The following is a 15,262-nucleotide window of genomic DNA, read 5'->3' as shown; positions in this document are numbered from 1 at the left end:
TAGCCCTGGCAGTGGCCTCCATTCTTGTTGTAATATCTGCTATAATACTGATCTTATTCATGACGGTGTACATGGAAACAACCCCCCTAACCATGGTAGATTCCGTGGCCTTAAGACATCTAGGTTAGTCTCGAAGTGAATCTATCCGTCCTGAACCATAACAATGTGGCCTTCAAGTATGCCAACAGCACGGCATAGTTGCCGTACAGGAGCGTTGTGGTGGGAAAGGCTCGTATAGAGGCAGGAGTGGTATAAAGGGGTGCGAACAAATTCATTAATTTAACTTCACTATTAATTTGGCTGATCGTTTTGCACGGAAAATCCAAGCGAATAGTTCGTTCAGATATGTGTTGGCTGGTACCTTGCAGTTCAACATGTACATCAAAATCTCTGGCAGGTTAAACTCTGCTCAAATTGTTCAAATATTCATGTGGACGTGGTCTCTACCAACTCCTGCAATTTTAACGTCAACGTCTGTATCAAAACTGTTCGAAAGAAGCACTGCACAAAGAAAACAAAATTCTAGTTTTATATGATTTGTTTACTCGTGCCAGTTACCTAAATCTATAATCTTCGAGTTTCTTAAGATTTTGAATATATTTTGTGACATTAGTATTGCTTCTTGCTGCATTATACAAGTTACAAGGAAAAACATAATTCCATCACATAAGACAAAACAAAAGGTGGAAGTATCGCATTCTAACCAACACCGCAAGTAACAACAAACTTGTGTCATGCGCCATTTTTCAAGGTGGAAGTATCGCATTCTAACCAACACCGCAAGTAACAGCAAACTTGTGTCATACGCCATTTTTCACACTCCAACAAAATTCATTAGATTGGTTCGATTTTGGTTTTTTTTCTTCTTCTTAATTATCCTTGAAACCAAATGATCAATTTTATTTTGCTGTGAATTGTGGCAGGTCTAATGTATGCAGATAGCACAATTGGCAAAGTTTTAAGTTTTGCAGGTTTAAACTTCGTAGTCTAATTTATTTCAATGAATTGCCGCTTTGAAGAAAACGGATAAGATTCGGTGCTTTTTCCTAACATATGGATACTTTCGGCCGAATTATATTGTTTACTAGCCCAAACAACATTTTAATTTTAAGCTTTGAGGAGCTTTTCTTCTAAACAAAATAAATGAATAACTTTGAGAATATCGCTTTTATCGTTTTATAATCAGTTTTAAAATATACCCAAAACTTTTCAGTGGTTTCTAATTTTGTAGGCTTTAAAGATGTTTTATTTTCTTCTCTTTGCCAAGGTTAGTTAAATTCGTCCATTCTAAAAGTATGACCACAATGTGTATCTGTGTGGTACAATAAACGATCTGATATCAATTGTTAAGATTCGAACAACACAATTTGTCCTACAAAACTACCTTTTAGAAGAATAGTGCATACAAACTTTAAAACCATACGACGTGCTATTTTCGAGCATGATACATAGAAGTCTAAGTACCAGTTTGGTACAGCTGAAATTATAAAAAAAGCAGCTATGAAAAAAAGTTGGGTGTAAAATGTTTTGGTAAATGTAAAAATAAGTGCTTCTTTTCAAAGTTCCAACCAAAATAAGCAGAAAAATGGAAGCAGCATTTTGCTGCTTCTCAAAACCAACTTTTTTTCAAAGTAGGCAGATGAATAGTAAAGTTTAATGAAACTTTCTTAAACCCAATTATACCCTCTTTCTCCATCTCGCTTCCCTCATCGTATCAAATCATCGAATCCGATTGTTTGAGAGGACAAGGTCCTTTAGCGAGTCAAGTTCGGCACTTGATGCAAGCTGAAGATATCCGGGATGAAGGAATGACTGTTGATTACCAGGGTCGAATTCAGAGAGCACCAAGGTCGAATTCAGAGAGTTCCATTTCATTGACACGGTCGAATTTAGAGAACTCCATTCACTGACACAGAGAGACAGCTCGTGAAAACCCAGGTCGAATTCATCATCTCGAGGCCGAAGCACGCGGATTCGAACATCAATTTCTTCTCCGGCGAGTCAGACAAGACGGAGGAAAAAGAACCCAGATGGGAATTCTCCGTCTTTGTGCTGAAATCCGTCCCAAATATGTACATCAAGGAGGACGGTGGTGCTCGGGTTCGACGCATTTTTCAACGCCATAACGGGTCTGAACGGATCGGGCAAGTCCAACATCCTCGACTCCATCTGCTTTGTCTTGGGAATTACCAATTAGCAGCAAGTTCGCGCCGCCAACCTCCAGGAGCTTGTTTACGAGCAGGGCCAGGGCGGAATCACCAAGGCCACCGTCTCCATAGTCTTCGACAATTCTAACTGCGCCTGTAGTCCTCTCGGATACGAGGCCCATTTTGAAATCACTGTCACCCGTCAGGTATTTTAGGTTTTAACAATTGGATCTCGTTCGATTTTGGTGATTGGGAAGGGGAGAGAATAAAGGGTTGGAGGGGAGGGATTTGGATCTTGAGCTGTGACCCGAAAATGATGAAGATTGAAGATAAAATTATAAATAATAAATAAAATAAATTATTATATCACATTTAACATTATACCCTTTTAACCATTTAACATAGTTACAGCAGTTTTACATAAAGTTTACCATAAAGTTTACCAAACACTTGAACATTGTTTGTTTTGTTAAAAGTACTTTTACAATAAAAGTTTACCAAACACTTAACTACTTTATTTTACAACTGATTATTTTTACATCACAGTACAAACAATTTTTTTTAAAAAACATAACAATACCAAACTAGCATTAAATTGCTTAGGTGGATTTTTTTGCAAAAATGCACTCTCTACCCCAAAAGTCCTCCTTGCTTACGTGAACTCTGCACAGATTATGCAATGTGAATCAATGCATGACATGCGCTTGTCGTTTTTCATGTCAAATAAGATCGTGTCTGAAGTTTTCCCTCTCTTTGCTTTGACCACAATCTTTACCCTTGTCTTTAATCTCGCCTTAAAAGTCTTTAAGATATGCTGCTGTTACAACAAATGACGGTTAGATTTCAGTAATTTGATAAAAAATTAAGAGGATTGCATGCACAAATTAAGGAAAACATGCGACGGAAATGAGAGAAATTAAGCAAAATACTAAAATTCCATCAAAAGGGGTTTTGATAAAACTGCAGAACAAAAAATTTGGTCTGTTGATCTGATATCGGTTAGCCGGGTAGGCATGTTGGTCAAGACAAAACATTATGTTATTATTTTTACCTGATTTTAAAATCTCTCTGTACTTTTAAAAAAATAAGCTATTAAATTTGTTGATCAAAATATACGTTCGAACCATTTCTTTGTAAATTAAAGTTATAAAGTAAAACATAGGTGGTGTGGGGAGCAATTTAAAGATGGTGACCCGAAAAAAGCTGAAGTTAGTTGTTCGATACAGTTCAAAGTTGTGTTAACTGACCGTTGGATTTGAGCATTAAATCAAAAGTCCCAATCCCCAACCACCTTGGAACCCTAAATATTCTTCTCTCTATAAGTCACTCTCCCTCTCTCACCTTCTCCTGATCTCTCTCTTGTGCGCTCTCTCTCATAAAAGAATATCACACCATGCCAGAAAATAGCAACCACAACAAACCCAACAAGCGTAAACGCTCATGTCTTATTGCCATTGGTGCTATCATATTCTTGATCTTCCTACTCTTCATCATCGCCCTGATTCTTGCCCTAACCGTTTTTAAGCCCAAACAGCCAAAAACCGAAATCCTCTCCGCCTCCGTGGACGGTGTGGCTCCTCGCATCACCTTCCCAGCTGTCCGGATCGAACTCAACATTACCCTCTACCTCACGATCAATGTCGAGAATCAAAACCACGCAAGCTTCAGGCACGGCGAGGGAAAGACTTTGCTTCTTTACCAAGGCACACAGGTTGGGGATGCAAACTTGTACCCGGGTAACATCCCAGCGAGGGGCAACGCCATGCTGCCCTGCCGGCTTACTTTACAGGCGGACAAGCTGGCGAACGACATGAGCAAATTGATCAGTGATGTGATGGGGGGTGAGATTATGGTCGAAACGAAAACAAGGATTCCAGGTAGGGTTACGTTCTTGGGGTTCATCAAGAAGCACGCTGTAGCGATTTCAGAATGCCAACTGACGATTGGGTTTCCGGACATGAAGGTGAAGAGGCAAGATTGCAAGAGCAAGGCCAAGTTGTGAGTTGTGTGAGTTTTTATTACTTTGCTTTTGCTTCTCAATGATTCCTGAGAAGAAGGTGCAGATTGTAGCAAAAACACGGAGAGAATAGCATGTAAATTTGTAGGGTTTTAATCAGAGGGAGTTAATTAGGATGAATTTTAGGATACAAGTTTTACAATTTTTTTTATCTTAATCATAGAATTTGATGTACGAAAACAGAATAAAAATACATGGAAATTCGTTTAGATTTTGGTTATATTATATTTGATGTGCCAACGTTCTGATTAGTGACTTCACGGGCACAACTTGGTTTGCTGCATACACAATCTGCTGTGCTGGAAAGCATAATACGACATAAGATTCATAAGCAGGCACAAGCCTTTCTAGTTTCTAAAGCTTACCCACCAGCCTGAACATACAACACTCGTGCGAACTTTCTGTCCATGATCTCAAAAGTTTATAAAACAGAAAGGGAATCTGGATGCCAAAGTAGTGATGGTATTCCAAGCGTGTCACACACTGCCATGTGCTTTCATGTGGCCGCATGGTACTACAGTCTATATGATTGGTTTGGCATATCGTCAACCTTACGTTTCTGTTGTAAGTTATTTCTCCTACTTTCAATGCTCCTCCATCCACATTGGATTTTGAAGAGAATATATGATTTACCAAAATAAGATTTCCTCAGTATGTAAACAGAAAAGAAAATATAAACTCGGATCTATTTCATTTGAAAGAACAAGCGTTCTTCTTAGGAACAACACCACCCAAATATTCATGTGAAAACAATGCCTCATAGAGGTTTGTTTCTATTCAAATAGAAGCCAAAAGCAACAAACAAAAACCATAATTTTAGTCACAGGACATTAAACATGATTTCTTAAAGTTATCATCCAACAACATTTAAAGTGTAAAATACGCAGACAAACATTCCCAATCATCAAAATATAACTCCAAATCCTAAAGCGCAGAGATTTCGAGCACATGGAAATTGATAAGAAAACCATTGAACATGAATAAGTTCAGTACATGATCAATGAGGTTGGAAGAATTTTCTGTTTCATTTCTTCCCTGTGTCTAAAATTCTGACTTAAACCAAAAGAGTACGAGTCGATACTAAGTTAATATCAAAACGATGTCTTTCCCTGTGTCTAAACGCATAAATAATGTCAACAACTACTATACAATGCTAGCACTACTGTGTATAATCTAGGTAAGCTGTTGGAATTTGGAAAGAAGTACCAGAATTCTTGCAAATTCACCACCACGTAACCCGCATGAGTCAATTGGAGTTAGAACTCGAGCTTTCTGATTAACCGCATATCGATGTTCCTTGACTTCCCTGATGGCCTCAGGGGTGCCCCAGGACAAGTTTCAGCTGCTCCAGTTTGACACGGTTCTGGACGAGGTGTTACGCAGTCATCAGAAACGCAATCTTTCCTCGAGTGGTCAGCAATAGCTCCCTCAGTTTGCTCTGACACGATAGCTTCCAATAGGTTTTTATACACAGCTTCAAACATTTCTTCATACGAAATGGATTCCACATCAGTCAAAACCTCGTCTTCTGAAATTTGGACGGGAGAATCAAAGTTAAGCTGACGAGCAACCATGCCCCTGCACTTGCTGACATATTTTTTGCACTGTGGCGCCTTAAGCAGGTCTTCCCGAGCAGGGGCAAAAGGATCGAAGACATCACCCACCGGTGTCCTGGGGCTGCTATCATCAGAACAACCAAATGGGTCGTCCCCATTTCGGATAGCATTCGGATTCAAGCAAGTTACATTGGATGATTTCTTGCAAACAGAGGGCGGAGATTTCAAACCAACAGGTAAGTCACCGTTCTCTCGGACTGCATTAGGAGTAACAGGCTCTAGAGAAGCCACCCCATTAGCAACCAATTCAACCGGTGGCTCTGCAGCGTCCTTATGAAGCCCCAAAACACTAGCTTTATCCGATTTTTCCACAGTTTTCGGAGGTTGCAGTTTGCATTCTTCCAGTCCATTGGTACAACCTCCAGAACCCATTAATCCAAACAAAGGGTAGCAGCTGAAATGGTAAATTAATTATTAAAATTAGAATTTGGCAGCAAAATTCAGATAAAACCCATGTCAAAGAATCGAAATTTATATTAAAAACTGGTGAAAAAAAATAACAGAAATCGATAAATTAATGGGTTCCAGAGAAGTTATTAAAGAAATTAAATCTAAAAAGATAAACCATATGCTCTGAACATGATACACAATTAACGATTATCTAACATGAAAATTAAAGATTAGAACTTTGAATTAAACTCCTAATGAAAACTCAAGATTTCAATCTTCCCAGCCAAAAAGTAACCGGGCAACCCTAATTTCAAGAAACTAATAAACAAATAAATAAAAACCCAGAACAGCAGCCAAGTAAGACTCATCGAGTTTCCAGTTCAGAACAAAAACAAGTAGACAGAGAAAGTTGGAGTAACCTGAGAAAGAGGAGAGAGAGAGAGCAGAGAGTTGGAGAACAGAAGAAGCAGTTGGAGCAGCCGCAAGCAGAAGAGAGAGTGGTTTGTGAAATGTGAACTGAGTCAGTGTGTCGTTTTTGTTACCAGTTGGGTGCTTTGGTTCTTCCAGTTAGATCTGAGTGGCTCGACTCGTTCTTCTTAAGACTTACATAGGAGCCCGTACCCACTTTCCTCGCAACTCACTCCCCCCACCTTATTTTTGGCGGTTTGCAAGACTCACTCCTTGAGCATTCCTTTTTTGCCTAATAATAAAATGAGAAAATTGTAACAATGGTTTTTAAATTTGAATCTAATTAGAGAAATAATTTTTAATTAAAAATTCATGATCATTGGTCTTTTAACTCATCAAAACGTGCAGCTAAAGCAGTTATGTTAGAAGGACTATTACTAAAGTTGGGTTAAAGTTGAAGGACCATTGCTCCAGTTGAGTTAAAATTGAAGGATCATTTCTCTAGTTGGGTTAAAGTTGAGGGACCCTTACTACAATTTTTCTCATTGATTTTTCATATTTACCCCTCGATTCAGTCTCATGTGCGTGACATGTGACTCATTTTGGCAGAAGTTCTAACGGAGTTGATAAAAATGACCATAATTGCATGTTTTAAGAAGTTAAGGAACTAATGGTCATGAATTTTTAATGAAAGACCATTACTCTAATTATATTAAAGTTGAAGCACCATTGCTACAATTTCCTCAAATAAAAGTGACATTAAATCATCCTAAAAAATAAAAATTTAAAAAACTCAATACATGCCAAACCTCCCTTGGATCCCATTTTATTCATGTTCTTTTGTTATTATTTTTTCTTTTGACGAAAGTTCAAACGGAGTTGATGAAAAAGATCATAACTGCACTTTTTAAGGAATTAAGGGATCAATGGTCATGAATTTTTAGTTGAGAGACTATTTGTCACATCCCGCCCCGGGCCCCCACCACATCCCCGGCTTGACTCCACCATAGCACGATATTGTCCACTTTGGGCCCTACCACGCCCTCACGGTTTTGTTTCTAGGAACTCACACGAAAACTTCCCAGTGGGTCATCCATCATGGGATCGCTCTCGCGCGAACTCGCTTAACTTCAGAGTTCCGATGAACTCTGAAGCCACTGAGCTTCCAAAAGGCCACGTGCTAGGTAGAGATGGGAATATACATATAAGGTTTACAGGATTCACTCCCTGGGGGATGTGGGATGTTACACTATTACTGTAATTGGATTAAAATTGAAGGATCATTGCTACAATTTCTTCTAATAAAATCGACATTAAATCCTCCTAAAAAAATAAATAAAATTTAAAACAACTCAATACATGCCCAACCTCCCTTGGTTACAATTTTATCCATGTTCTTTTGTCACTATTTTTTCTTTGTCAGAGTTTAATTTACATAGGATTTTGAATTTTCATGTTAAGAGATGTTTTTATGTAATTATTTTTTTATTAAAATTTTGTTTATTTGAGACAATTTTATGATACGATCGTCATGTAAAAACGTAAAACTTTATTAAGTAGCGGATAATACTAATTTATGATACTATAATTCACGCCATTTATCATGAATCTCTTATGAATTAGACAATAAGTTTGAATATTAAAACCCATTTTGGAAAGAAACTAATGTCTTGGGCAATATATTTTGGTGGGAAGCTGTTGATCTTAAAAATCACAAAGCCTACGTGGCGAGTAGGCCGAGTAACTAATAAGCTAACTACATCCTTCGGTTGAATGCGGGGCGTGCCAACTCGTCGGCCGAGCTCGGCCGAGGAGTAAAATTTGTTGATGTTGCGTTGAGCGCGTTGCTGACTTCTTTATCTTGCGACTAGGGCCGAGGAAGGAACACATCTCGGCCTTCGGGTTCCAGAGTCTGAAGACAAGGTTGCTAGTTCTGCGAAGTTCAATATCAAATTCGGCTTTCAATGTGCCGAATGTAATAACCTGTAACATCTCATTTCGCCGAGATGGCTAATGAGATGACCTCTGTTAATAAGGATTCGAAAATCCTTCTCGACCGAGACTTGGATAGATAACCAGTCGGCCTCGACGCAACGCTGTTTATCCAAACTGAAGGTGCTTTGGGAACGGCTGATTCTACGGCAACAGTGTTGTTTATCCAAACTGAAGATGTTCGCCGATTGCCTTCACAATGCTGTTTATCCAAACTGAATGTGTGTTGGCGGAAAAAGAAAATAAAAAATCTCAAAGTGTTTGAGAGGTTTGCGCAGGGCAGTTGTGTGTTGAATTGGAGGTCCTTCTTCCGTTGCCATTGCATATGTATTTATAGGACTAATGTACTTGCTTGGCACGGCTTGATCCTCGGTAGAGTCCTATTTCAAATTCCATGTATCTGACGTGACTTGATCTTTAAAGGATTGCATTTGATCTTTGGTGACGTGGCTTCACCACTTGTTTTCCTTCATCCATCTTCACAGCACCAACCCGAGAAACATGCATTAAAAACCTAGCCTTCCAGAAAACCTATGTTCCTAGGCTTTATCTAAATGAATATTAAATTCATTTATAATTATCACCATCTCATAATTTCATCCCATCCATGCATCATGACTTTTCAAACGTCATCATCAAAAGTCTAGCCTATCTAGGCTTCTTACCTCATCATACCTCTATCACCATCAAATCCTAGGCTTGTCATATCACCACCAAAAGCCAAGCCTATCTAGGCTTCTGCATGATCTAACCATACCTACACTCATCCATCCAATTGATGTTGTGCATATCCCAATATTCCATGTTGTCAAATTAGTTGGGATTTAGACAAAAATTAGGTTTAAATAATTTAACATATTACTACGAGATAATATCATGATTAAAATCACGACATTATTTATCAATAATAATTGAAAATCATTTCAACCACTTTGTCATTCAACGGTTTAAAATTCTACTCATCCAATGACCTCGATTACTCAGGCCGATAGTGTAAAATCGGGTCCAAACAGACGCATATAAGGAAAATATGTTTTGGAGGGGAAAATATGGTGGGAAATTAGTTTTGGAGGGAAAAATATGGCGCAAAATTTTACATGCTAATAAAAATTGGCACGAATGAATACATGGTAATAAAATTAGAGAGCTACTAGACCCACTTTATTGTCATATTTCTCCACCCACATCATAATCTTATCCACCATAAAAAGTTAAAAAATTAAAATGCTCTTTCCTCAACCACTTTTATTCCTAAAATTTCCTCATTAGCACTCTCGTTCCGCTTCGAGCTTGTCTCTAAAATTATTGCACCAGTAAAGAATAATTTTAGATAGCTCAATGATAGACCTTGGGCCTTTTTTTTTTCTACTGTTCAAACTCGATACCCTTTATAGAATACCCTTCATCAATTCTTCTTCCACACTTGTGTAAATATCAGGGTCGTCTCTGAGATTTTGGGGGCCCTGTGCGAAATTTATAAATGTGCCCCTTCTTAAGATAAGTCTTAAAAAATGTAGGTCAATGTAAGTTTAAAAATATCATTAATAATAAGTAAAAGGAGTTGCAAACATAACATTCACTAAATAATCAAAAGCAGTTCAATCTTAAACAACCAAAGAAGAAAACGAACTTCAAAAACTCTAACTTTAAAGTTTCACTTGAATATGTAACATTATTATATAATAATATTGAAAAAATACCGTATTTTATGATGTATTATTGACACTCAAAATATCTTATTGTACTCTAAATTTTTGTATTTAGAAAGAAAAAAAAATTACTCTTATAAGGAGTGTAAGATAAGATTTTAACGTGCCAACAAAATCAATTTTTGAATATAGAACATTATTTCATAACAAAAGCAATTTTAAATATAGAATATTATTACATATAAATATTAGGTGACAAAAAATGTGAAGGCCCTGTGCGACTACACCTTTCGCACCCCCTTAACACCCCCTATGGTAAATACCAGCATCTATACACATAAGCAACAAGTTCAAATTACATATCAACCCATGCTGATATCCATTGTTGAAACATCCAACCAAAACAAAAACATTAAATTTGAACTAGAGAGTGGCCGGAGAAATCAAAGAAGAAGCAAACTCTGGTTGCCTGGTTTTTGGGTTCGTCTTCTGTCTTCAACCACCTTTCTCCCTGTTTCTCTGCACCTTTCTCCCTGTTTCTCTGCACCTGTCTCGAGCCCCATTCCTTCCCTTTTTCTTCGAAAACGTACGGACACACACACAAGCACACTAAACCTCCACAAATCGAAGGAACCAAGCACATATTCGAGCTCGTGAGGCTCGTACGAGTCCAACCATACCATTTCCAGGTAAGAACTCCAACGTTTTCATGTCGATTCGACGATGTCCGATTTGGGTACTATTCATGCACACGTGATTTCTCACGTTTTAGGAAAAATGAAGCTTGTAGATAGCTTGGTGAGGTCCCAAAGAGGCTCGGAGTAGTTCTTTGAAGGAATTGGACGTCGGGATCGTTAGTTTCAAAGTTGGCCGGAGTTGGTTCGATTTTTCAGGTGAGATTTCGTGGTTTTTAGCCCTTAAAAGTTGTATGGTTGTGTTCCAATAGTTCTAGGCTTCATTTTGGTACCAAAATCGTGGAATTTGGTTGAAAAACGAAGGAGTTAGGACGTTTTAAAAATTTTCCAGTTTTCCGGCGCTGGCGACGTCGCCGGAGGCTCGTCGGGGAAGAAGACGGAATATTTCGTCAAGTCTGACGGAATATTCTTGACGCCGTTGACGGAATCCGTTAGGGATAATGGAATATTCCTAACGGCGTCAGTTGATGCCGTCAGCGTGTTAGGCACGTGCCTGCGCGTGGCTGGCGCGTGTGGTCGTGCCTTGGCCGGCGCGTAGGGGCGCGTGCGGCGGTGAAAATTTTTTCTAAAAATTTGTGGATGTTCGTGAGGTTGAGTAGATCACGTTGGTGTATTCATACACCCCATTTGAGCAATGTATGAGAAGTTATTTCGAAAGTTTGGTTATGTGCTTTAAAATTAACGTTTTTTTAGTTATTTCGCATATAGGTGAGACATATCCCGAGGACGAGCGTGGTCACTCGAGGCAGGGGGGCTACGACCCTTCCACTTATCAGTGAGTGGGCTTTTGGTTTTCCGTATATACCTATATACTTATATTTTCCCAGAAATTGAATTAAAGGTTTATTAGTTATATGCCATGCATTATATTATCGTCATTTATGCATTATTAGTTGCATTATTGGGCATATATATTTATATACATATGCATATTTGGTGCTGTGGACGCACAGGTAAGTGCCAGGTAAGTGTTATTCGTGTTTACTTTTAAATGGTGATTCGAGATACTTAGAGAGCTCATCACCTGCACCCCCGATGTTAGTGCTCCCGCCCAGAGTAGGGCACAATCCTTCACGTGTTGTTCACCTCCCACACCACACGTTCAGCTTGGATCCAAGTTAGGTGCATAGTCCTGTCGTACAGACCACTTTAGGTGGTTCCGACTTGTAGGTGACCCGCGATTATTCGCACAGCCTTCACGTGATCGTAGCACTAGAGCGTTTATATGTATTACACCCAGGCCTGTCGTACATACCACTTTAGGTGGTTCCGACTCGTGGGCAGGTTTAGTTATTGTGATTGAGATCTGAGCTCTAGATGCAGCCGTACAGGTCACGTTAGGTGACTCCGGCTGCCAGATTACATGTTATTGATGTGATTTATACCTAAGCACTTGCATTTCATTTTGAGGTTCCGACATGGCATATTCTTGAGCATGATTGGCATATCTATATATACGTACATATGTTTATTTTCTGGGAAGTATACAATTTTTACGGCGAGGGGTTAGAATCTTGTTTTTGAAATGGTTTTCGAAAAGCTTTGTTTTTGCCCACTCACGCTTTTGTTTTGCGCCCCTCCAGGTTCTAGCTACCTAGCAGGTTCGGTGGTTTCCCAAAGGGCTTTTCCGGCATTTCTGACAGGCGATCACCAAAGTAGGGCCACCTTCGGGTGTACTGTTGTAGCGTCATTTTAGTTTGGACTGCTTTAGGCTTTCTGCTCTGAACTTGTGTCTCACTTACGCTAGCACTTGTTCTGTTACTTATGTATGCTAGTTTTTATTTATTCGTACTTTTACGTTACTACTTTATTAGCTTCCGCACTGTGCACATGGCTACGTCACTTCCGCGTGACGGCCAGCACGCCCTGGCCTCGGCCGGGGTGTGTCATTTAAGGTATTTATCGGCCATTTTACAAATGAACAAATTTGCAATTAAAATTTTCATTGAAAAGTGGGTGAGGGAATAAAACACTAGGGTGAGAATAACACCACTCTAAAATTATTCTATGAATAAAAACTATGGTGCCACAGTAATATAAAAGTTTTTAGAAAGTTAATTAGGAAAAAAGATAAACTTGACCATATAGGAGCGCTCTTTCCTTTATTTGATTTTCCCTCAAACTTATCTTGTGAAATAAGTAAGGAAATGTTAATTAGTTGTTGCTCACTTGTTACCTCACCAATTCAATATAGATGTATTTTACCAGACAATGTACACATGCAAAAGATGGGAGATTAATAACTACCATAGGTATGACCGAAAAAAAAAAAAAAAAAAAAAAAAAAAAAAAGCACCTACCACAAGTAGCTCACTGATTGATTACGAATAAAATTACATCATTGGTCCGTGCAATCAAAGTTGTTAAATAAGCATAGCTCCCAACCGTCAGATAGAAAAGTGAAGATAATTTTGTTATTGTTAAAGGATAATATTATGGTTTTTATCATAATAATTATCTTTTAATATGAATTACTTTAACATATTCTTAAGCGGGATAAATAGGATGTGAATTATATCCCTAAGCAAGCGGTGCAGTTCAAATTGAGTTGGGATGTCTGGTGTGTGGACGTGTGGATTGGATATGCAGCAAATTTATATTCAAGAAAGGGGATCAGGATGCATGCATGGATGGGTTTAAAGGTGATGAGATAAGAGGCCTAGGTAGGCTAGGCCTTTGGTCATGATGTGATAATTCCACTAAAGGTGATGAGATAAGAAGCCTAGGTAGGCTTGGCTTTTGGTCATGATGTGATAATCTTGGATAGGTTTTTTATTTTGTTTGAAAAGTCACGGATAGCCATCCGGAAGATAGGCTTTAGCTTATGTCAGTTTTTCATTCCATCAGTTAGAGATGCAATTGGACTCTACAAAATTATTATCTGGCTGTGCCAAGCAGAAGATAAGAATGCTATAAATACAATATGCTTTACGACGGAGAACCCGCTCTCTAATTCAACACACAAATTGCCCTATGTAAAACTTCTCAACAACTTTTGACATTTTATCCTCTCCCTCTTTCTTCTCACCAACACATCTTCAGTTTGGATAAACAGTACTGTGAAGGCAACCGGCGACATCTTCAGTTTGGATAAACAACACTGAAGCCGTAGAATCAGCCGATTAAGGGGCATCTTCAGTTTGGATAAACAGCACTGCTTCGAGACCGACTAGTTATTTATCCAAGTCTTGGTCGACAAGGATTTTTAAATCCTTATTGGTAGAGATCATCTCGTCAGCCTTCTCGGCAAAGTAAGGTGTTACGGGTTACTACATTCGGCACATTGAAAGCCAAATTTGATATTGAACTTCGCAGAATTAGCAACCTTATCTTTAGACTCTAGAACCCGAAGGCCGAGACATGTTCCTTCCTCGGCTACAGTCACAAGATCAAGAAGTTAATAGCGCCTAATGCCACATCAATATATTTTACTCCCCGGTCAAACTCGGCCGACAAGTTGGCACACCCCGCACACAACCGAAGGATGTAGTTAACTTATTAATTACTTAGCCTGCGCTCTACGTAAGCTTGGTAGTTTTTGGGGTCAATAGAATTACAAACTCGTACTTCACACGGTACATCTTTGACTCGATTCTTAACATTGGTAAATCATACGATGATGACATAAGGTTGAAATTTTTCTATGAGTCTTCCCAGGCCCTAAAAGAACAGGCTACTTGTAACGACCCATCCCAAAAAAATTATAGTTTTTATAATTTTAAAATGTGAATTTACAAAAATGCCTTTTGAAGCAAATACGTTGACTTTTGTTGACCATCTTGTCGTGTCACATAAAATCTGTTTTCTTGGCGTATTCAGGTAGTAGCGCAAACAGAACGTGATTTGGAACTATAATGAAAAAGTTATGGGCGAGTAAGAATAGGGATAAAATAGTCATTACCACCGTCAAACCACTCACCTTGAACCCAGGAACAAAGCCCAAACAAGTTTGGGGGCGCCGGAGTTCGAATCAAAGCACACCCAAATCTAGGGTTATGGCGGGTTTTCATGAAATTGGGGCTTTTCCCGGGAAAATTGGCCTTGGTCGCAGGTATGAAAGTTGTTCCACTTATCAAGATCTTTATTCCTGTTAAATTTGGAAATTTTTGGAGATATCGGATTTTCCGATGAATAGGGGCGGCCAACCGCCATGCGCAGCGGCGCGTGGAGGAAAAACCCGAGTTTCCTCGACGTGTTGAATCCGAATCCGCCATATGTTTTTCGAAATTATAACGTTTTAGTGGAGTTTTACTAAAAGGTCCCTAATTATGTTTAGGTGTGTTGGCGAGAAGTGATCACATTTTCGATAGTTCGAGCGACTTTCGGGCAATGGAAAACCTGTGAGTGG

At 38.9% G+C, this 15,262-nt stretch overlaps 2 protein-coding genes across 3 annotated transcripts; one reads left to right on the top strand and one right to left on the bottom strand.

Annotated features, from left to right (window-relative positions):
• Positions 1-1,507: 1,507 nt before the first annotated feature.
• On the bottom strand, positions 1,508-6,820 carry LOC103960172 (cyclin-dependent protein kinase inhibitor SMR11). Of its 2 annotated transcripts, none has more exons than XM_009372590.3 (3): positions 6,590-6,820; positions 5,371-6,174; positions 1,508-2,964 (listed from the first exon to the last, which is right to left on the bottom strand). In XM_009372590.3, the coding sequence occupies exon 2, from the start codon at positions 6,150-6,152 to the stop codon at positions 5,421-5,423; it is 732 nt and encodes a 243-aa protein (XP_009370865.1). In that variant the 5' UTR covers positions 6,153-6,174; positions 6,590-6,820; the 3' UTR covers positions 1,508-2,964; positions 5,371-5,420. The 2 variants fall into 2 exon arrangements, with proteins under 2 accessions (XP_009370865.1, XP_048431784.1); XM_048575827.1 differs by having other exon boundaries at positions 1,508-2,961.
• LOC103960217 lies at positions 2,989-4,193 on the top strand. Its single transcript, XM_009372650.2, has one exon. The coding sequence runs from the start codon at positions 3,541-3,543 to the stop codon at positions 4,147-4,149; it is 609 nt and encodes a 202-aa protein (XP_009370925.1). The 5' UTR covers positions 2,989-3,540; the 3' UTR covers positions 4,150-4,193.
• Positions 6,821-15,262: the final 8,442 nt, after the last annotated feature.

This window comes from the organism of the source record quoted next, unplaced genomic scaffold (genome assembly GCF_019419815.1).
Source record: "Pyrus x bretschneideri cultivar Hongxiangsu unplaced genomic scaffold, Pyrus_bretschneideri_v1 Contig11, whole genome shotgun sequence".
Lineage (NCBI taxonomy): Eukaryota > Viridiplantae > Streptophyta > Magnoliopsida > Rosales > Rosaceae > Pyrus > Pyrus x bretschneideri.
This window is presented reverse-complemented; position numbering and strand designations above follow the sequence as displayed.